The sequence below is a fragment of the Girardinichthys multiradiatus genome, chromosome Y (genome assembly GCF_021462225.1).
Source record: "Girardinichthys multiradiatus isolate DD_20200921_A chromosome Y, DD_fGirMul_XY1, whole genome shotgun sequence".
NCBI lineage: Eukaryota > Metazoa > Chordata > Actinopteri > Cyprinodontiformes > Goodeidae > Girardinichthys > Girardinichthys multiradiatus.
The window spans coordinates 27042934-27065540 of record NC_061818.1 but is presented as its reverse complement, the minus strand read 5'-3'; the positions used below and the strand labels follow the sequence as shown (position 1 = coordinate 27065540).

The 22607-nt window shown below is 39.5% G+C and overlaps 2 protein-coding genes across 3 annotated transcripts; one reads left to right on the top strand and one right to left on the bottom strand.

The window, feature by feature from the left end:
• The first annotated feature begins 4219 nt into the window (after positions 1 to 4219).
• Positions 4220 to 11778, top strand: LOC124864986 (very-long-chain enoyl-CoA reductase-like). 2 transcript variants are annotated; one of them, XR_007037414.1, is made up of 12 exons: positions 4221 to 5040; positions 5436 to 5487; positions 5600 to 5644; positions 5753 to 5856; positions 7690 to 7805; positions 7957 to 8062; positions 9106 to 9178; positions 9263 to 9306; positions 9398 to 9455; positions 9558 to 9646; positions 10013 to 10245; positions 10370 to 11778. XR_007037414.1 is itself a non-coding variant. In XM_047359958.1 (11 exons), exons 1-11 carry the CDS (start codon positions 4873 to 4875, stop codon positions 10184 to 10186), a joined length of 1029 nt encoding a protein of 342 aa, XP_047215914.1. In that variant the 5' UTR covers positions 4220 to 4872; the 3' UTR covers positions 10187 to 11778. The 2 variants fall into 2 exon arrangements, 1 of the variants encoding a protein (XP_047215914.1); XM_047359958.1 differs by having other exon boundaries at positions 4220 to 5040; positions 10013 to 11778.
• LOC124864985 (sterile alpha motif domain-containing protein 1-like) lies at positions 11779 to 19305 on the bottom strand. Its single transcript, XM_047359957.1, has 7 exons — positions 18781 to 19305; positions 17050 to 17404; positions 16542 to 16678; positions 16385 to 16445; positions 15445 to 15520; positions 13107 to 13221; positions 11779 to 12969 (listed from the first exon to the last, which is right to left on the bottom strand). The coding sequence occupies exons 1-7, from the start codon at positions 19141 to 19143 to the stop codon at positions 12823 to 12825; spliced, it is 1254 nt and encodes a 417-aa protein (XP_047215913.1). The 5' UTR covers positions 19144 to 19305; the 3' UTR covers positions 11779 to 12822.
• Between the last annotated feature and the right edge of the window lie 3302 nt (positions 19306 to 22607).

Sequence of the window (22607 nt, the reverse complement as noted above, 5' to 3'; positions counted from 1 at the left end):
ATGATTTTGAGTGTGGGACTTGACAATTTTTCCAATTTTCTTCCATCAGTGTTCTCTCTTCTGATGAGCAGCCATCCTGCAGTGGTCCCAGCCATGGTGACTACATCTCACCACAAGGCAGAGGGAGATGCAGGGTGATGCTCTCGTCCCATCCCACCAGTCACCCACCACTAACCTGACCCCACAAGCAGTGGAAATCCAGCTTCCCAGCGTTCGACCAAGGGACGGCGTATTTGCAAACTTTGCAAAAGGTGCACCAGCTGGATGTGCAAACTTTGTAATGCACCACTGTGTCTGCATATAGTTCCATATTGAACTACCAGCTGTGTAGATAGTAGCAATAGTACAAAGTTCTGTTGTTATAAATAAAGTATTGTTATATTGTTGTTTTTATTTTGACTTATGAATGTTAAAAATTCACTTTTTTCTCAGTGTGTGTATATAGTTATCTTTTGCACTGTTTTTTGCTCACATGTAAAGGTTCATATTTCAAGTTTCAAATCAAAAGTTCATGTGCAATATTAATATATGACTTGAGAATGTTCATAACACATTTTATATACCTTTTTAATGTAATTTGGCCTAATGTATATTGTTATGTTTTGCACAGCTTTTTGCACACCCAGAGTCCTAGACTCAAAAAATGACTTGTGATTGTTCAGAACATGTGTAGGCTCACATTTCAAATGCCAAATCAAAACTTCATTTACAATCAGAAAATTTATTCTATTTAAAGCCTTAAAAAACATTCGATTTTGCATTTTTCTTCTTTTAAAGAGCTGACAATGCTTTATAATATGCAATAGTCATTAACCAGGTGTTGGAAAGTCAAGTTCAAGTACCCCTGGCAGGAGGGGCCAAAGTTCTTAGACTTGGGGCATTCCCTGGCCATTTTACAACCATAATAGAAAAATATGTCAAAATCGACATTTTAACCTTGGTTCTTAAAGGGTTAAAACGCACTTCTATTCACTGGCTTTAAAAATAGAGGTGACTTTCAGTTTTATTTTGTAATATATATATATATATTTTTTTTTACTTTGAACTATTGCTGTACTTTGTTGTTTTGGTGTGCAGCACTTTGGCAAATGTCAGTTGTTTTTATATGTGCTATATAAATTCATTTTTATTTGATTTGATTTATAGACATTTATTCCCCAAATGCAAGAGTTGTAACTTCCAATATTTCTTCTTCAAAAAACATCCAAGAAACATTCACTAAAATAACCTTTAACGATGTAACTCAAATTATATCCTAAAGGTTAGATTTGCAGTGCACTGAAAAACATCTTTTTCTCTACATATTTCTTTGGTTTTATCTTTGGTGTAACATTTAAATATTTCAGATCCTCAAATATATTATCGGACAAAGATAGCTCGAGTAAATATAAAATATAACATATTCAATTCAAAACAAACGTGTCCCTATGTGAAAAAATAATTGCTCCCTTGTTAAATCATTAATTGACTATGATTAACCAAGTTTTTTGAAAGCAGAGTTAATTTTTACAAGCAGCACCAAGGTCCATTTACTGCCAAATCTTTAGAATCAAGAAATTACTTAAACAGAACCTATCTCACAATATAAAGGCTTAAAGATCTCAAAAAGCAACATAGCATCCTACGATCTAAAGATATTTAAGAACAGATGCCATCCACATCTATGAGTGAAAGGTTACTAAATAATTTTCAACCCATTGGCACTGAGAACCATCCTCTACAAGTTGAGAAACAAGGAACAGTGATAAACCTTTCCAGGAGGGGCTGGTGTACCAAAAAAGCTTCAAGAGCAATCAAGGAGTCATCCAGGAGGTCACAAAAAAGGCCATAACATCTAAAGCATCACCTCACTCACCTCAGTTCAGGCTGACAGAATGGCCTTTCTCACATCTGCCAAAAACTCTTGATGACCCGAAGACTTTTGGGAAAAGTGGTGATAATGCTAAAGTGGGATTTTTGGAAGGTGTATGTCTTGTTAAATCTAGCATCAAGCTAACAAAACATTTCAGAACAAAGAACCTCATATCTACAGTCAAACATGGTGGTGATGGTGTGATGATCTGGGACTGCTTTACTTCTTTGAAATTTGAAAAACATCCTGTAATGGAAAACCAACAAATCCTGAAGGAGAGTGTCAGGCCATCAGTTTGTGGCCTAAAGCTCAAGCGCACATAGGTTATGCAGCAGGACAATGATCCAGAGAACACCAGCAAGTCTACCGCTAAATGCCTCAAAAACAGTGACCAAGTGAAGGTGTTGGAGTGGCCTAGTCAAATAACACAGGGAAGGTGCATTATGACCTAAAACAGGCTATGCATGCTCAGAAATACTCCAATGTATCTGAATAAAACAATTCTGTTTCTTCCGCAACAATGTTAAAGGTCCATTGTCAGTTTCCTAAAACACTTGCTACTACCAAGGCTGGCACAAGCAGTTGTTGTGTTTACTGCTTCTTTTTCACAAAGGATCAGGTTGATTTTGATAGTTAATTAATGAAGTTAACATCTGAAAAATAAGTTTTTAATTTACTCAGGTTATCGCTGATATTAAAATTTCTTTAGTGATTTGAAACATCTAAGTGTGACAAAAACAGAAAAACAAAAGACCTCACAGTAGTAGAAAAAAGGAAGCTCAATTGCTTTCAATTCAACATTTATTTGAACTCAAACACTGAAATGTATTTTTAAATGTATGAAAACACAGATTACCCACTGTTATGATTTATAAAACAAAGGTGAACCCAAATGGAAGAAGGTGAAGCTAAATGTAAAAAAAAAGAAGAGTCTACAACCTTGCTGCTTTCATAGAATTCAAGAGGGAAAGTATTTGCCAGTGCTGCCAACCAAATGCATTTGTTAGATTGAATATAAGGAAGCGTGACCACCTTGAACAGGAGTGTTGGCAGCTTGGTGGTCTGGATCATCCATCTGGGGTGAGTGTTAACACAATGCCAAGAACAAAATACATCACCAATGACCTTACTGAAGCAATTGTCGCTGCCCATCAATCTGGGAAGGGTTGTCAGGCCCTTTCCAAACAATCTGAGGGACATCATTCCACAGTGATTATGCAAAACATTTAAGACAGTTGTTGGTGTTCCCTGGAATGAATGTCCCAGCAGTTTCACCCCATGATCAAACTATGCAATGCTCAGGGAAACTGCAATAAAGCCAACACTTCTAACAGACCTCAATTAGTGTAAAAATTAATGTTTCAGTAAAACTAGATAGAGCCTTACAACAGATTCAACATCCCTGACATCAAACAACTTCACATTGTTGTGTCACCACAACTACTGTCCCTTGAAGTCCCTCAGTGAGTGTACCCATAATATCAGGGGGTGGATGGGCCATTTTATTTAGCTTAATGCAGAAATACCAATATGCATTGTTTTTGGTTCCTTGTTTCTTGCTCAGTACCCAACTGCACTCAGCTGTGCTGTAGTGCATGCCAGAAACGTAGAACCACATAAAGTCTAAAAAAGAATCAGCTTACTAATGTCTTTAAAAAAAACATTGCCGGATTTCAGATTCCTGTCTAACGAGGACTCTGACAACTGCTTTTATTTTGCTTTAACTTGTAGTAGACACTCAGGGTTACTTTTATTTTGAAAACAACCTAAGGCTCTTTTTTGCCTGAACACTGAAAGCAAAAACGATTTTTAAAAAGTAACATAGTCGTGAATTTTTGCAAAAAAAAAAAGTCCTATATCTGGTGCTCTGCATTTTCAACTTTCTATTAGCAATTCTAAAAAAAATGCTTGAGACACACAATATTACATATGATAATGAATATTATTGGGATACCAACCAAAAAATAATTATAAAATGTAGCTTGCATCAAGTAGGTTTAGCTTTATTGTGATTGCTGCAAGAAGAGTGCTCTCATTATGTTCTTTGTTTTTATGCTACTTTTGAGATCAATGCACTAAAATGAATCACCTTAATCTGACATTTAGATTTATCATTCCTTTATGCGTTTCCTCATCATTAAGCGTGACACAGGAACGTCTTTAATCAGAGATTCAAAGTGAACCCATGGTACAACTGTTTACTGCCTGGTTGAACGACTCGAACCTGTTATAAATAGAGCGCAGAATACAGATATGCAGCTGGCTATGTGAGCTGATGCCCTGACCCTGTGTGATGAAAGGTATCTCGGATCTCCTCCCAATCAGCATTTTCTCCACTCTCCTCCCACCACAAAGCTTTCAGAGATGATTTAACACAGAGGTCCTGAGATGAACATGTTGTCTTTGAAAAAGAAGAGAATACCAGCTCAGCGGGTGGTCTCAGGGTGGGGGGTTACACACCAAGTGTTGGCATGTGGACATTTTTATTTTTTTTACCTGATGGATTAGCCTTTTAGTAGAGACTGTGATTGTGCAACCGAGTGTGCAGGAAAACAGACAGGATACGTGTTTTACAGCTCTGATGAGCTTCATGAGGTTACCAAGCTTTTGCTGAGCGAATCAGGCGACTTATATTTAGCCTCGCAAATGGTGAACTATGGATCATGTCTTGGTGTTCTCCAGTTTCGTCTTCAGTGCATTTTGTTGATTGCAAGAAGGGCTGCAGATGTCCATGAGGCTGCTTCATGGTCTCAGACCACCTCTCCTTTGACTTAAACTCCTTTTCCTTTCTACTGAACTCCATTCGCACACTCGTATACCCCTCCATCTCTGGATAAGACTTTTTTCGTCCAATCGTCTGTCTTCTCAGCTTTGAGATATCTTTAGTTTGTATCCAAAGGTTTTTCGAGCCAAACTGTACCTGTAGCTCAGTAGGTGTCTGCTGGTAGATTCTACTCATACCAACTTGGACACCACAGATTACTTCACCAGACTTTTGAAGTTTTTAATCAAACAGCGTCATGGATATTCTAGCCTTGGAGGCAAAGAGCCAAAATGGAGCAGAAGCTGAAAAGAAGCCTACACCAAAGCCAAAGCCAAAAGCGCCCAAGAAGGCTAAAAGGATAGTTTACTTTGAGGTGGAGATTTTGGACTTGAAGACTAAGGAGAAGCTGCTGTTGTTGGACAAGGTGAGTGTCATGTTTTGTGCTGTAGATAAGGATAGTGGTAATCTTTTTTAAGTTAAATTTTTGAATAGAAATGACAAAGTTTGAGCACATGTGTCATTTTACAAATAAATCCCCAATAATCCACTCATTACCTGACCGTGTCATTATCAGTTACATGTCTATTGAGCGAGCATTGCATTCAAGAGGTGAGAATTCCCGTTTTATCCCTGAAGAAGGATTTGTTCCAGCTACATGCCAGTGCAGCATGTCATGGAGATAGATGGACATGATAAGATGCTGCATAAACATGCAGTGGTGTACTGAAAACAAACTCCCACATAAATAAATATGCTGTAAATGCATGGTGAGGCAGCAATATTATATGAACATGCTTTATCTCCACAATTTGGTTCTAGGTGGAGCCAACTGCCACCGTTTTGGATATTAAAGCCTTGTTTCACAAATCATGTAAGTTTATTATTCAGACAATCTTGGTTATAGAAATTGTGGTTTTGGATAAATAAATCTATTTAATATTTAGAAGGTCAAGAGTGAAGCTCCCGGTGTATCTTTTTCTCAGATCCAAAGTGGCATCCAGCCAGGCAGTCTCTGCGTTTGGATCCAAGTACATCTGCATGCATCTCATCTTCTTCTCTCATTTATTCAGACCCACTGGTTGGATAATTTTAGCATAGTATAATAAGACATTGTCTGATTGTCATGTTTTTTTTAGAGGGCAAGAGTCTCAGGGATGAGGAAGTTCTCCAAACACTACCTGTGGGAACTACAGCCAGCTTTTATTTCAGTGACCTGGGACCCCAGCTCACATGGGGAACAGTGAGTCCACACAGTAACACTAAATGTCTTTGCCCATTTAGTAGGAAAATGTTCAATTTAGCCACCCTATGTTAAGCCATGTGGTTAAAAATTTTAACTTTCGACTGAAATATTTCTTCTTCACTTAATTTGATTGATTATTACTTTACTTTTCCATTTTTCAAGATCTTCATATCTGATACTCAATTAATAATAAAAAAATATATATTAAAAAAATAATAATTTATAGCTTTTTTCAAGTTGATGTCTACCTGTTAAGCTCTCACACATATCTAAAGGTCTAAACCCTAAATAGACTGATTTTCACCTAATTTTCTAAAGCGTCTAAACCGCTTCTGTAGTCCTCTAACATTCATGTGTTTTAAATATAATCCAACACCCTCAGTGCCTCCTGAACATAAATATCAGTCTGCAGTGACAGATAGGGATGATTTGCTGTCGTTCACTCCACCCCCACCTCCTGCACTGTGTGTCCTCTCCAGCAGGACATATAATCCCATGGCCCCATTTCTGCCGAAGGTGTTTATCCCTATGACCTCTCACTTGTCTTTTACTGTGCCTCATTATTCACCCTCATCCACACCGCCCATCCATCCAGCATCCTCACTAACGCGAACACAACCTCCCGGCACCTTCATAGGTGACAGTGTGGGTGGAGAACCATGACGTGTCCCAGCAGAGACCACCAGGAGCTACATGTCAGGCAACCTGAGCCGAGGCTTTCCTGGAGGTGCTGACTCAGGAATCTGTTTCACTGTCAGTTGAGATGCTCCACTTGATCATACAAGTGTTACAAGTTGTGTGGTTTGCTCTGTAGATGTATAATTTTGCATTAAATGTCATGGCTCAGAGAAAGTAGGGCAACTGTTCTTGCACTGAGGTGCCAAGGTAAAACGAGCTGTTGGAGAAGCCAGGGCCTTTACTGGTGTCAGTTACATGTTAGATCTTCTTTTAGCAGATATTTTACACTGCCAACGTTCCCTTCAGATATCCAGTATTAAAATTTTACTGGAAGATAGGTTTTATACAGTGCCATGCAGGTTTTCTGTAGGAGTTTGGGGACAGAGATGTCTATAAAATGAGGTTGAATTTTGTATGAACCATTGTGTTGATTCTGTCTGAGGTTTTGGATCCTTTTCCTTTAAAAATATCTTAAAATGACTTATTTTCATTTTAGTTTCAGAGTTCACAGTATTTTGTATTTACAAGTCCTGCTATTTCAAAATGCTTGATTTGATTTCAAAAAGTCTTGATTTGATTTAGTTGACTCAACAAGACTCCCAGTGCTTTTGGAAGAGAAACAGGCCCACAGCATCACAGATTTTCTACTATTTTTACCGGGGCAAAAAGGTGCTATTTCACATATTCATCCCGTTTTTGCTCGAAACCCAATGGACTGTGTATGATTGAATCTCCATCTTACTCTCATCTGACTTAAAAATTGGTCCAGTTGAAGTCCTTGTAGCATTTAGCAAACAGCAACTTAGGTTTTTGATGATAGGACAGATTTTTTTTTTTCTGTTATTCCTAATTAAAATTGTAAATCCACAAATTTAAAAACAAGCATTTCCTAGCAGGGGCTTTTTTCGCCTCTGAACAAATGTGCTAAAATTTAGGGTTTGTTTTTTTCAAATTTGTTTTTGTTAGATTATGCTCTTGCAAAAACATATGATTTATTTTGTCAGTATCTACACATTTTTTTCATTAGCACCGTGTGATAACGTGGCTGTAATTTATTGTCTTTTATGCTTTTTGTCTAACCCTTTGCACATTTTAACATCCCTTTCTACAAGTAGCAGAAAATAAAGTGTATCTCCTATTTTCTGATTTCAGGTGTTTTTAGCAGAATGTGTTGGGCCGCTGATTCTTTATTTAATGTTCTACTTCCGCCTTCCCTTCATTTACTCTCCAAAATATGACTTCACCACCAGCAAGCACTGGGTTGTACAGTAAGTTTCTTGTCTTATAGGTTCTTAAACACGGCACAAACATGACAAGCACTGACTCAGGTGCCAGTGTAATAGACCGGATCATTGAAATGTGAAAATCATGACTAAATATGCATCAGTGCATTATGTGTGTCTGTGTGTTCTGTTGCAGCTTGGCCTGCATGTGTCACTCCTTTCACTACATCAAGAGGATTTTGGAGACGCTGTTTGTTCATCGTATCTCCCATGGGACCATGCCTCTCAGAAACATATTTAAGGTGACTTCACGACTGTTTTTTGCTCTGCCCTGCTTGAAGCTTGATTGTTTTTACTTGTTTTTTGTCCTGCTTTCCCACAACCAGAGTTACGTTTTAAATTTGATCATTTCTGTAAGACTTGATATTACTTCTGACTGCATCCTTAAGTCTGGTGTTTCAGACCATTTGTTTTGCATTTTTTTAGTATCAATGTGGGGATCAAGCAGTTACCCAGTCAGAAATGTGTGACTGTTCTGAAACAGCCACTGAGTAAACCAGCTCTATGATAAAAACATTTTAAAAACACGTTTTATTCAGATTATTAAATTTTTATCTCTGTGTTTAGTATTAAAAGACACTGTTCTTCACTGGCTGTCTTCTGGTCTTACCTTTAGAAATGTTTCAGATTCTTCTGGTAATTTTGAATCTAATAAATTAAGCATTGCTTATGCAGTTCCTCAAGGATCAATTAACTGGTCCTCCATTTTGCTCCCACTTGGCTCGACAGTGCAGTATGTTTTCCTCATAATACACAGTTATACATGCCTGTTTCTGCTTACAACATTAACCTTTTGAATAACCTTACCAGTTTTCTGATCTCAAATGCTGGTCATCCTGTAACTTCCCACAGCTGAATTAAGACAAAACAGAGATTCTTCGTTTAGGTTCTTATAACCTGAAACATCTTATTTACCCTCTGTTAAGTCCGCTGCTGGACGGATCCTGTGAGCATATCAAAAAGCTATGCATGACTTTAGATTGTGATCTCAGTTTTTAGAAGCACATGCAGCACATATCACTGACCTTTATGGCATTCAGGTAAAGGACTTCGCCTCATACCTGGAATCAACTCAGCTTATGGTTCTTTCACTCATTATAATCCTGCTCTCTGGAACACTTATTACTGTGTCTTGCTTTAAAAGCAACCATCCATTTTCCCTAATTTTAGCTAGACTTGTGTATTTTATTTGAATATATTTAATTTCTGTTTTATTCTTGGGTTTATGCATTTGATGTCTTTGTTTTTAATGTGCTCTATAAATAACGTTGAATTTCTCTTCCAGAACTGTGGCTATTACTGTTGCACTGCAGCCTGGATGGCATATTACATCAACCATCCTCTCTACACTCCGCCCTGTAAGAGCTGATTACTGCAATACTCACTTTTCCACATTAAGTAGAGTTGATATCTTTGGTCATTTCTCTTTAAAACATTTCCAGATTACGGGCTGCAGCAGGTGAACACCGGGCTTTACATTTTCTTGGTAGGTTTTACATTTTATATCTTACAAATCCGAAACCAACTGAACTGAAGCTTTATTTTATTCTCATCGTTGGATTCTTTTATTCCAAAAGTTCTGCCAAGTAGGAAATTTTTCAATCCACATTGCACTGCGTAATCTAAAATCATCAGGTGAGTATTTTGTTTCAAGGCAAATATTTGTGAATACCCCCTTTTCTATTCTATTACTTTTGTTTTTTTCAAATTAACTAAAGGTTTTACTTATTATTTCAGGCTCAAAAGTCAAGAAAATACCTTACCCAACAAAAAATCCCTTCACGTGGATATTTTGGCTAGTCTCCTGTCCAAACTACACATATGAGGTAAGGATCTGCATGTATCTATAGTTTTACATTGTTTCTTTAAAAAATATGCATAGTAAATATATTTCTAATTAGTATCTAAATTATAGGGGAAAGCTTCAAAATGTAGTTGAATTTAAAGATGTGGTAAACCATTTTAAGAACAATTTGCTGCTCACCAAATACTTTTTTATTAAGATTTCAAATCTGGTAATTTGCACCATTTTAATAATAAAAGGAATAATGCAAAATGATGTACTTTATGTACAATGTGCTTTAAAAATGTGCAAACGAGCTAATCTGCGCTTTTGGTGCCACCTACTGGTAAAGTGCATATCATGCGCTGTAAGTAATGGTCCTTTTTGTGGTTGAACGTCATGCCCACAGCTGGGCTCCTGGATTGGCTTCACGGTGATGACACAATGTGTGCCTGTGGCGTTCTTCACCCTTGTGGCCTTCGTCCAGATGGCTGTGTGGGCTAAAGGCAAACATCGCAGCTACTTAAAGGAATTCAGAGATTATCCCACCCTCCGTTCATCCATACTGCCCTTCATCCTGTAGCAGAGTCTGGAAAGGAGAACAGTCATTCCTGCTCACATCCATGTGTGCTGAGGCTACAGGTGCATCTCCGTAAAATACAATACCATCAAAGTGCTCATGTATTTCAGTAATTCAACTTAAATAATGAAACTCATGTAATATTTCATTTCATGCTGTGCTGACTTTGGACTGTTTGAAAAACAGCGGACCAACACCAGCAGATGACAAATCATCACCAACTGTAGAAACTGCAAAGTGGACCTCAAGCAGCTTGGATTCTGTACATCTCCACTCTTCCTCTAAACTCTGGGACCCTTGATTTCCAAATGAAATGCAAAAGTTACTTTCATCTAAATAGAGGACTTTAGACGACTGAGCTACTGACCAGTTCTTTTTCTCCTTAACCCAAGTAAGACGCTTCTGACATTTCTTCTGGTTCAGGAGTTGCCCGTGTCTCATATACGTCTGTGTGTGGCGGTTCTGGCAGCTTTGACTCCAGCTGCAGCCCACACCTTGTAAATCTTCCCCATACTCTTAAATGGCCCAGAGTTTGGCCTCTCAAAGCTGTTGCTAATACTGTTCCTTGGGCACCTTTTGCCACCACACTTTTTCCTTCCACCCAACTTTCTAATCATATGCGTGGATACAGCACTATGTGAACAGTCAGCTACTTTTGCAATTATCTTGCAAGGCTCACCATCATTGTGCCAACAAATCGCCATATTCTAATTTTCTGAGGAAGTGAATTTTGGATTTTCAAACAAAACAAATGCCAAAATTATCAAAATTACCACTTGAAATCTCTCTCTCTATATATATATATATATACCAGTCAAAGGTTTGGACAGACCTTTGTTTCTTTATTTTTATTACTTCCTGCTTTGTAGGTACCTACTGAAGAGATCAAAACTTTCACCTTAGATTGTTCAAAATAACCCCCCTTTGCTTTGATTAACGGTTTGTACACTTTTGCACACCCTTCTTTCAATGAGCTTCATAAGGTAGTCACCTGAACTGGTTTTCCAACAGTCTTGAAGGAGTTCCCAGAGGTAGTAACGAAAACAAACAAAAAAACACTAAATGAGAAGGGTTTACCCAAACTTTTAAATAACTGTTCGATGATATTCTAATTTATTGAGATGCACTTATAAATGTATTTTAAACATTTTTGTCTGACTGTTGGACTGCCACAGGCAAATAACGACAGTAACTTGCTATAGTCTTACTATAATGTGTGTAATTTTGTGAAATGTGTCATTTTGTATTTTGCTACTTAAGTTTTAAGATATCCAATAAATCTTGCTCCAAAGATATATCTATATATACATTAGTCTAATCAGACACTTACTTCTAAGGTGGGAAATGAAGTGGCTTATTTGGTTTAACCCAGGACAGCCTGGAGCTGTTAACGCTGCTGTCATATGACTAATGGTGTTAAGCAGATATCATCCTGATGTGAGCATTACAAGATTGTTGGAAGAAACATGATAAGAAATATACTTCTCAGCGAAAGGTTTGTTTACAAAGTGCATTATATTTTCCCCATTGGTGCAATGGAATTCTGCTTTTTTTTCTGAGAGATTTTAAGCCAATAAAAATCCAAAAACAACTAATTGAGAGAGATGAGCTTTATTTTCCAACTCTGGAAGAATTGTTCATATTACAGATAAAAAGGGGAGAGGGTACACTTGAGATGAAGACTACATTATATGGAATGTAACACAGTTCAACTGGCAATCAAAACACAACGCCAGAACAGAGCAATTGTAAACAATCAACATAAAATATTGCATTTAATAAAGTTATCCGTAAACAGTTGCTTTGCAGCTGTGTTGAATTTCAAACTACATTTCTAGCAAGGGTAGCATTCCTTCCAACAATATTACTTTATTTTTCTTATATGTAAGAACACATTTGATTGGGCTGCATATTTTCTGGGAATTGTTTCCCAAATGAAACTGTATTGTTGGACCACAATCATTTATAAGTAAGACTGCACAGATGGATAGAAAAACACATGAAGGGTTATATCTCAGTGTAGCAAAGACACCGAGGCCATAATCCACAGGAGCAGCTACCGGTGGGATGATAGATCAGGAACGTGACTACATTTTGACGCAGATACATTGACTTTGACGCTTAAATCTCATCATATAGCAAAAAAGGAAGCACACTCGATGCGCTTAATGTTCTTTGTGATCTTCAGTTTTAAATCTTACAGAGAGTTGACGGGACGACACCCAACCCGTGGCTACAATGCCCCACTAATCAGTCGTGTCCATAGTGGTCCACTTGCAGGGCTCAGTTCTGTTTACTGACTTCACTACCCAAAGTTTCACTTATGCAGAAAGGTCAGCGCTGCTCCGCTTGAAAAGATTTTGCCTGCAGCTGTCTTTTGTCTCTGCAAAGGGACCACAGGGGTCAAATAAAAACCATTTGAAAAATCAAAGACCACAATGAGAGGTAGGATGACTGTCTATCAGTTTCTGGTCGATCTCACAGTGAAAGCGATCTCCACTGCAGCCTTTCCCACTGCAGCCATTCCCACTCCACGCACCCTCTAAGTATATGTATATATATGAAGGTGGGTGGAAGGATCCAGATGGTAGAGGGGCTGCATGCATGTTTGAATTCGTACAGCATTGCCGATCATCTCTTCAGATATCTTCACATTCCAGGAAGTGGGTCCTTTGCAGCACTTTAACGTGACGCTCGTAGATTTTGAGGGCAGGACCAAGTCGGATAGACAAGCCCGTCAGGACATCACTGCGCTGCATCAGGAGAAGAGACTTCCCATCAATTTCCTGTTGAGGAGAGAAAATTATTTACTGTAGCAGTTGATGAGAAGCTCAGTGCATTAAAATAGTCTTCCTCAATTGTACCAGATGATGGGAAGTTAATTTGGCTTTGGAATGTCTAAAAAGCACTGAACTCAGCTAACCTGTGTTCGAAAAGCCACAGCCTGCTCTGGAAATCCTGCTGCTGAAAAGTAACTGGCCACATCTGCCACAGTCCACTGCAACAAGTTATGGTTCATCTTCTCCATCTTCACTGAGCTGGAGAGAGATGGTACACAAAGAGTTAGAACCAAAGTTTCAAACAAATCTCTCTTCATGAGGTAACGCGTCACTTTGAGCTGCAATTTCAAGGTTCTTTTTTTGTTTGTGCAGATGACAAAGATAATTATTTAAAGTTATGAAAAAAAAACCTGAAAGTCTGAAGAATCTGTCAAAACCCAGAGTTGCAGGTGGAGTGAAAACAATGGGTCTTTAGGGGCTTAATTCTCATTAACACAAAGTTTCTATGTAGGGTGATGTCAGTGGGAGTAACCTGGGGTTCAATGTCTTGTCAAAAGATACATTAACACATGAAGGGGGCTGTGTGGAAAACTGTGTCCCCATTACTGGGAAACTAGCTTTACAGCATGAGGCACAGCCACTCATGACACCTGCAAAGCTGAATAAGCTTGAATATGTCCTCGTGTTCTCAGGTGGTAACTAAAATACCAAAACGGTGATGGCTAAAGCTTTAAACTCAAAGCCTTGTATGTCAGATAAAGCAAAACGTAAGATTATGGTTACTTTTCCCATTTTTCTAATACAGAGCTTAACAGAAGTATTCATACTTCTTCAACTTTTTAACATTTTGCCACAATAGAAGTACACACTATTGTATCGTGTTTTGTCAGGAATTCATGTAAAAGAGCAACACAAATTAGTACATAACTGGGATATATGCAAGGAAAATGATACATGGTTTTCCATTTTTTCACTAATTAAAAACTGTGGCATGCATTTGTATTCAGTATCCTTTTCTTCTTATATCCCCAAACAAACTCCCGTGCTACTTATTGCCCCAGAATGTGTGCCGTAATATGTTTATACATACTGCTCTGTGAAGGCCTCAAAGGTTTATTAGAGAACATACAGCATCATGAAAACCAAGGAACACAGCACATGCATTAGGGATAGAGCTGTAAAGAACTTCCCAGCAGGGTTGGGTAACAAAGCAAAATCCAAAGATTTGGAGATCTCCTGGAGCTCTGTTCAATCCAACTGAAAATAGCAGCAAAGAGGCCCATGGTAACTCAGGAGGATCTGCAAAGATCCACAGCTCAGGTGGGAGAATCTGTTTACATGACAACTAATATTTGTGCACTCAACAAATGGGGCCTTTACAGTAGAGTGGCAGGAAGAAAACCACTGTTGAAAATAGACCTCGTATGACGTCTGGTTTGCACCACAAGCCATGTAGAGATGATACAGAAACCTGTGGAAGAACAGGCACCTGTCAGATGAGACCAGACTTCAACTTTTTGGCACACATGCAAAATGTTAAGCGTGATGGAAAACTAACACCGCGCATTTGTCTAAACACACCATCCTATGGTGGTGGCAGCATCATGCTGTGGGTTGTATGTCTTTACCAAAAACTGGTCAAAGTGTATGGGAAGAGGAAAGGAGGTAAATACAGGGCAAATCTATGGGAAAACCTGTTAAGAGGCTGAAAAACACTAGATACTGAAGTGGAGATTCACCTTCCTGCAGGAGAACAACCTTACAGCCAAAACAGCTATGGCACTATTGAGATCAAAGCATATTCTTGTTGCTAGAATGGCCTTATCAAAGTTTTCACTTAAATCCCATAGAGTATCTGTGGTTAGATTTGACGATCCCACACACTTTCCAACTAATCTGAACCTATTTTATGAACAACAGGCAAAATGTTCAGTCTCTAGATGTGCAAAGCTGGTAGAGACACACCCTAGAAGACTTGCAGCTATAATTGCAGTGAAAAGAAGTTTAACAAAGCGCTGACTCATAGGGCTGAATAACAATACATGTCAAACTTTATGACTTTTTTTTTGTGAAGAACTGTGGTTAAACATGAACCATTTCATTCCACTTAACAACTATGCAATACTTGGTGTTGGTGTGTTACAAAAACTCTTTAATGTTTTTGGTAGTAACAAATGTGGAAAAGCCCCAAGGAAAATGAATACCTTTCCAAGGCACCGTATAATTAAAACCCACTCTCCATGTTTGAGCAACTTATTTTTGGAAATGTGGGTTTAATCTTTTAAATGCCAGAAGAGGAAATAGTGCAACACAAAGGCCTTTCCATATTCTGCTATTATTTTCCCTACTTATCCAAGCGTGGAAAATACTAAAAGTGAATTCCATACTTTTCCAGACAATTAGAGGCTGTATAGGAAGCCAGCTTATACTGAGACACTGAATAATGTATCTAAAGATTTAGATTAACAGCAAAGTACTCACACTTCATCACCCGCACTGCCATTAAGGAGACCGCCTTCAGCTGCTGTGAAGGGTGTATTGATCTTCTTAAATGTACCTGTGAATAAAAGCAAGCTTCATTATTTTAAGAAATAATAACTGCTTTGTCATTTTTTATGCATATATTTGCCTGTTTACTCACCTTAATACAAAGCATTTTGATAAGATATGAATATTTCCCAGGAGTCAGAAACTTTACAATATGTAAACATAGTTATTTGTGTGATGAAATATTTTTCTTGTATCCAGTTTTCTGCACAGAGGATTCTGCTGTCATGGTGTGATTTGTTTAGTCCTATTAGAGATGGTTCACGGTTCAGTACAGAGAGTGCTCGGTGAATGATGCAGCCTCTAACTAGACTTGTCTGCATTCAAACAAAACTAGCATGCTGTTTGGCATGCATGAAACACATGACAGGGACATAAGAACCTGTCAGAGGGATGTTCCTCCTGGGTAGAGAGCACCCAGGGCCACCAGAAGTATAGTACTCAGAGGTATGGTGTCTGGCGTGGCAAAACGGATTGGGTGTTTTGTATTTCTACTATGTCCTTCTTGCACAAATGTTCCAAACAACCCTAGTGAAAAGACTCACTGGCTTTGAATGATAAACAGACAACATTTCTTTACCAAAAAAATCTAAATAGCTATGCACTTGGCAGTACAGAAATGGTAGAGAAGAGAAAAATAACTTTGTCTAAATAGAAACCATCTGGACAAGCTCAAACAATCTTGAGAGCAAGCCTTCAGGAAAACAATAGCCAAATGACAACCAGAGACGGCTATTTCATGCAGACTATTATAAGTTAAATAAAAAAATTTGACCATATTTATTATGAAATCACTTTCCAAGTTAGAGAGCAGTTTAGGGATCATCCTCTTCTGTTGAAAACACATGCAGCAAAAGATGAAACTACTACTCACAGTTCTCAGGTGGCAAAGACACCTTGAGTAATCTTCCATCAGAGACATTCCTGACTTCATCCTGTTGGTTGAAATAAAAATTAATTCATCACGAATCTGTCAATTGACAACCCATAGTGATTCAAGAAGCTGCAGGCATGCAGATGCTGTTAGTTACCGGTCGTGCTATAGAGTCTGGTACCAACTGGTCAGGCGAGAGGCTGCTGTCCTCCACCCTGCTTTCAGCTTCTTTCTTTCCGATGGTTGAAGCACAGGGGCTTGTTGCTCCAGAGTGGTCTACTGGCTTCGATTCCACTGCAAACACAGGGTCAGCCAATTAGAAAACAACTGTTCACAATACAATCTATACTGACCAGCTCAGACTACAGTCCTGCTCAAATGTAGTCTAACAAGGACCACATTTACCCCGATTACCTGTAACATAAAGCAATCCTACCATAAGAGCACATTAAATGAAATCAGGAAAATATCACAAATGCATCCCTTTCTCCTGCAGCTTTGCATCTGCCTTTACTCCATTTCTGCTGTAAATATCCAACAATTAATCATCTAGCTGCTTGAAAGCTCCCATCACAGCTTTGAATCCACTGCAAAGCTTAGCATAAGCTCACACATAAAACAATATTAGAGTGCCCAATAATGCCGGCAGCACACATTATGGATACCTTTGTCCCTCTGCATTCCTGGGTGCTGGCTCTCCACTGGGCTGATAGCTGAATCATAAGCCAATTCATTGTGTGTAAGGGCCCTGGGGCTGGAGGGGGGCAAGGAGTTGGGCTTCTCGTCCGCCTTCTGGGAAGCGGCACAGTCCAGAACAGAGCCAGAGCTGCAGTTGGGGCCTGAGCTAGGCCGAGAGCCAGAAGGGGAGCAGGGTGCAGAGACAGCCTGTACAGGGGCACACTGCACAGTGGCATCTTCACATGCGGGGCTGGGAGATGGTCTGTCCTGCCCATCCCGGCTCTCCTCTGCCCCCTCCTCATCAGGGTTGCTGTCTGTGTCCATAGCCATTGAGGTGTCACCCTGCAACACACAATCAGGGGCACACAGTATAAGATTTCCCAATTCCATGTATTTAGAAACCTCAATTGTTAAATTAGTTATAGAATTATTCACACTAAACATGCAAACATGTTTGAAACCTAACCACTTCTTAAAACATGCAAGGTTACAAGACAGTTAAGTGGGCCTGGCTGCAGGCTGAAGGTGTCACATAAGCTCATACTGATGTTGGAATCTGGCAGGCTGTGAGGAAAAAATGCCTCTGAATGCTTCCATAGTGCTGTGTTCAACTGCGTCCTGCCGTTAGAAACAAGTTAAACGCGATTACATCGCTGTCTGGTGGAATATAACTAGTTTTTAACCATCTGGGCTCATCACTTGTACTCGGGCAAGGGGAGGTGTTCTCGACGGCGACCTGGGAGGAAATAAACTACCTTGTTGTGCGACTGCGTGTCCTATACCCAGCAGTCGTGCACAAGAGCGCATTAAAGTCCGCCCCGCTCCTGTAGGAAAGAGCCGCTTCTGTGGAATTCACCCACAGGACCGCATTTTGCACAACTTTCACTCAGAAGCACTGACAAAAGCGTCATGTTTTCGGGATCTGAACCGAGATCTTTTACACAAATCAGGCAGTTCGCTCGTCTGTAGCTAGTGTCTGAACTCGTTTCCAGACAGAATAAAAATCAACGACCAAATGTCCCGTCGTCCCCGATCAGGCTCCTTCATTCGCGGTGTTCGCCACTTTTTCCCCCACCTTTACCCACTCCCATATGATAAGCCCCAGACAATAAAAACAAGCTTTTCCCGCAGAAATATTTTTAAAATAAAAGCGTAATTAAAGAGAGCCCGTTGAAATGCTATTATTTTGAAGGCTATATCACTCTACTTCCGGTCTAACTGTCCTGCTTCTCCCCCTTTCGCTCAACGCCGAGTTTGTGGCTTGAAAAGCGCTTTTCTTCCCCCCCCCCCCACCGCCTGCTGTAAATGGAGGCTGGGGTTGTTGCGGGCGGACCGAACCGGAGAACTTTATGATTGTTATGCGTTTTTAAAACGTCTGCGCAGTTGTTTAAACGTGCTCTAACAACCGGCGCATCGTGAAATGTGGCACGCTCGCACAAGCTACACGCGCACCTTTTCTTCTCCACCTCGGCAGCGCTCGAGCGAGCTCCAACCGCCGCTCCCCGTCTGCGGCACTTTTTGGGTGCACTTGCAAATCACTCCCCTCACCACTCCCCTTCTACAAACAAAAAGAGGAGCTTTTTTCCACCATTTTTTCCATCCCCCAACTGCACAATGTGAGCTTTAACTTCCACCTGTACGTTTAGTGTGATGTGACATGACAATGACATGGAAACACGTTAACCGTAGCTTCCTCCTGCATCGGGTCTCTGCATTACCTCCAAATCCTCCTCGTCCTGGTCCACGGCACCGAAAGCGCTATCCCCGTTGCTCAGGTCGGAATGACTGGCTTCTTCCATCGCGCTCCGTCTCGCAGCCGTGGCTAACGAAACGTCGTCTTTCTTTCTGCTCCGCCGCTGAACCTTGGCGGCGTTCCGGTAGGAGATGGACCCCTTGTAGTTAACTTTGAGCACGGTTTGCTCTTGGATCAGTTTCTCCAGTTCCGCGCAGGTTCGTTCGGGCTCGGACCCGTGTCGCCTCCGGACCATTCGGCAAATCCTCTCCAAGTCTGGCCGGGCTTTTCGAGACCGCAGCGAGTCGATAGTATCCAAAATCCATTCGCGGTACTTGGATTCGGACATCTTTTTTCCTGGCTTTTTTTTTTCTCTTCTACCTAAGTGCGTCAAGCTTGAACGTTACACACGGTGATTTTCGTGAGCCGCGGTCCGAGCCCCACTGAGAAGCGGAAACCTCGCTCTACGCCTCCTGCGTTTGCGCTTAAGGTGGACTGACGGAGTTGGAGCGAAAAGTTTCACTCTAGAGGCCGCTTTTAAGGTGGAATTTGCTGTCCTGGACGGGAGCGAGCGCCCGCGCCAGGTTTCACACGCTCCTTTTCAGAGTGCTTAAGGAGACATTTTGTGTACAAGTAAAAAAATAATAATAAAAGCAGAGGTTGCTGTCGAATTTTTTTGTTAAACCAATATATTTAAACAAACAACAGGGGAAAAAACATTTGAAATAAGTCTACTCAGAGTCAGTTAGTTTGCGTTTACATGAATTGTGACTCCTGCAGACACAAGCAGCAGATTAAACATATGTTAATATACCTGTTAAGCTACATTTTTCTGCATGAATACAACTAGTAGCCCTACATTTGTCAGTTCATTTGAATAGTAAATAAATTTCCATTTAAATTCGTTTAAATGTAAATACAGATTTGACGTTTTGGGATGTAAATTTCTTCTGGACCCGTGCTAGCCCAGGGGCCATAAGCAGAAGTTTAATTCCCATTTCTCTTGGGCCAGAGCAAGTCTAATGAGGTTCCAGATTATGCAAACACGATATAACTGCCTATAAAGCTTTCTTATATATGTTAATAGATGTGATAACTACAGCTTTCACAAAGGCAATGTAAATCATTGTTTGATACCTGCCCTAGTTTTATGTCTATACCTTCAGTTCAATGCTTACCCCTCAGGCACATTTTGTGCTTATGAACAAATACTTTCCTCTTCTATTCAGGTTTTGTTCTTTTACTTCATTATTACCTTTAGGGCATGCTACTTGATTGTTCAACGGATTAAAATATTTGGACACCTTACAAAGTGCTGAAAAAATGTACTTTCCCTACAGATTTCCTTTGTTTTTGTCACAAATGTTTCTGATCATCAATGACCCACAACTCTGCAAAGAATCGTGGGCCATCAAACAGAAGGGGACAAATACTGTTTTCATGACACAGCCCACCGTAGTTCTCTTTCCTGCTTTTCCTTGAATGTGACCCCCCCTTTATGGTTCTCTTTACTGTTCAGGATGTTGTTATCTCATTTAAGATCCACTCACAGCTTTGTGTTTACCCAAGAAACATCTGCTACTATGTTCAGGGAGCAAACTAGTTTTAATAATGAAGATGTTGTATTGCTTAACTTAGTTGTTAAATGAAATGCTGCTTTAAGACTTTAATGTAGCAGGCATAACATTCCTTTAATAAAGAAGCTTCAATAACAAAATAATGATGAAAATGTCAAGTAGTCAAATGGAGGAGGCTACATCGGTGATTGATTTAGGAACCTGATGACAGCAAGATGTCAATTCATTTACCTGAGGTGTTGTTAGGATCCTGATCCTTTGGAAGCTTGGCTCCAACCAGGAGACCTTAATTTTCCTAAAAGGTTTATAATTTTTAAGCAAATTCATGTTAAAGTTTAACAAAACATGGGGTAGTAGTCCATGGCATATAGCCTGAATTTTCACATGAAAGTGAGTTAAATAAAACATGTACAATTCTTGAACTGCTTGTTTTTTTATTATCGTTAGCAGCCAGAGTAACCATCAATGTAGTTTTATCACCAGACTGAAACAGCACTGGTGAAAGTTACTGATCTTCTTGAAGCTTTAGATAATGGACCTGTGTCAGTACTTGTCCTGTTAGACCTCAGTGCTGTGTTTGAAAGTCAGTCCCAGTATTCTCTTACAAAGGCTTGAATATGGTGTAGGTATAAAGTAACAAGGTTTGTTTAGAACAGATTCCAGTTTGTTTATGCCAATGTTAAGTCTTTTTCACAGATCAGTGTTACTTGTTGTGTACTCCAGGGTTCACTGCTTGGGCCAGTTGTCTATTACAATGCTTCCAGACAGTATGAGGTAAATTTCCATTGTTATGCTGATGATACTCCACTGTATTTATTAATTAATCCCAATGGATTGAATCTATCTGGACTTTTTGTCTGCTTTTAAATCCAGACAATACAGCAGTTGTTTTGCACCTGAAAATTGGAAAAACAAATGTCCTAGTCCATACATGCAAATGCATCAGAAGTACTGTACACTCAATCCAAAGCAAACTATAAAGAAAAATAAATTAAATTTGCAATGATTCCAAAAAAATTAAGGCTTTAACAAACATTTACTGAACACAATGAAAGGGGCTAATGGTTTAGCTTTGCTGTGAAATACTTTGTTGTATAACTGTTTCTGCGAACTGCTTCCCATCTAAGATGCATAGAGTTGACAAGGGTCTTTTAACTGCAAACAGGTATTCCAGCCCAGGATGATTGGACCACATTCCATTGCTCCAGCTGCCTTTCTTGCTTTTGACTCAAACTGCATCATTGATGTTACCTTACAAGTTTCCAAATGGAAGAAAGTCCAGGGATTGTTGTCCACTTCATAGTTAATCTAGTTTCTATACATGAGCTCACACCATGATGCCTTAGCAACTATGTTTCAACATGACCTGTGGATTGAATTCAATGTCTAGAGTCCAAACGAGCAATCTCGCTTTCATCACACAATAAAACATTGTGGCATTTTTCTCTAGGCCAGTGAATGAGTTTTTTGGCAAATGTCTTTTTTTGCTTGGCATTATCCCAGGTTCTTTAATTGTTACAACACTCTCAGATAAGTATAGACCTCCTTTGATCACCCTGGAGCAGATGATTGGTTGAATCTTTGTTGGCAATTCTTCAATTTGTTTGAATTTTCTTCCATGTCTTCCTGGATTTAGTTTCTGAGCATTGGACATTTTTTATGCTGAGCTGCCTGTCGTTTGTGTTTTACTTCTCTTCAATCAACTATTTAATCAAATAACGCTGTTCTTCTGAACAGGGTAACAACCCATTTTACCAAGATTTTCAGAATGCACTACATTTGCTGCTCTCGTGCAACTGTCAAACACGTTTTTACACAGAATGACCTCACTGGTTTAACCCCAAGGCAGATTAAAGATTCAATTAAAGTCAACAGCAAGCATTTCACGACCGTAGAGTCTGTTGGGTTTTCTTTCACTATACATTTACAGGTAAATTATATGCGAAGAAAATGATTACCACCCAAAACCAGTGATGATTGGAGATGTTGGGCTTTGTAGCAGTTATGGGCCAGTCACCCAGGATGGCATTAAAAAAAGGGGGCACACGAGCTCCTGAAAATAAAATCTAACTCATCTCTCAGTTGCCCTGAGCAGGTTTTCTATTGCTTTATGCATGTGCATTGCAGTATACATCCCCTGCTGGCTGCTGATAATAGGCAAGCTAGGTTACATTCTCTCTGTGCAAAAAAAGTAAAATCACAACCTTTAATTTGTAAAATAGCACTGAATAAAGTG

Coding starts and splice junctions, on each gene's coding strand:
- LOC124864985 (XM_047359957.1), bottom strand. CDS start 19,143: ATGTCCGAATCCAAGTACCGCGAATGGATTTTGGATACTATCGACTCG. Junction 17,405..18,780: donor AGGACGAGGAGGATTTGGAG/GTAATGCAGAGA, acceptor TGTGTGTTGCAG/GGTGACACCTCAATGGCTAT. Junction 16,446..16,541: donor CAGACTCTATAGCACGACCG/GTAACTAACAGC, acceptor TTCAACCAACAG/GATGAAGTCAGGAATGTCTC.
- LOC124864986 (XM_047359958.1), top strand. CDS start 4,873: ATGGATATTCTAGCCTTGGAGGCAAAGAGCCAAAATGGAGCAGAAGCT. Junction 5,488..5,599: donor AGCCTTGTTTCACAAATCAT/GTAAGTTTATTA, acceptor TCTTTTTCTCAG/ATCCAAAGTGGCATCCAGCC. Junction 9,179..9,262: donor TCCTCTCTACACTCCGCCCT/GTAAGAGCTGAT, acceptor AAACATTTCCAG/ATTACGGGCTGCAGCAGGTG.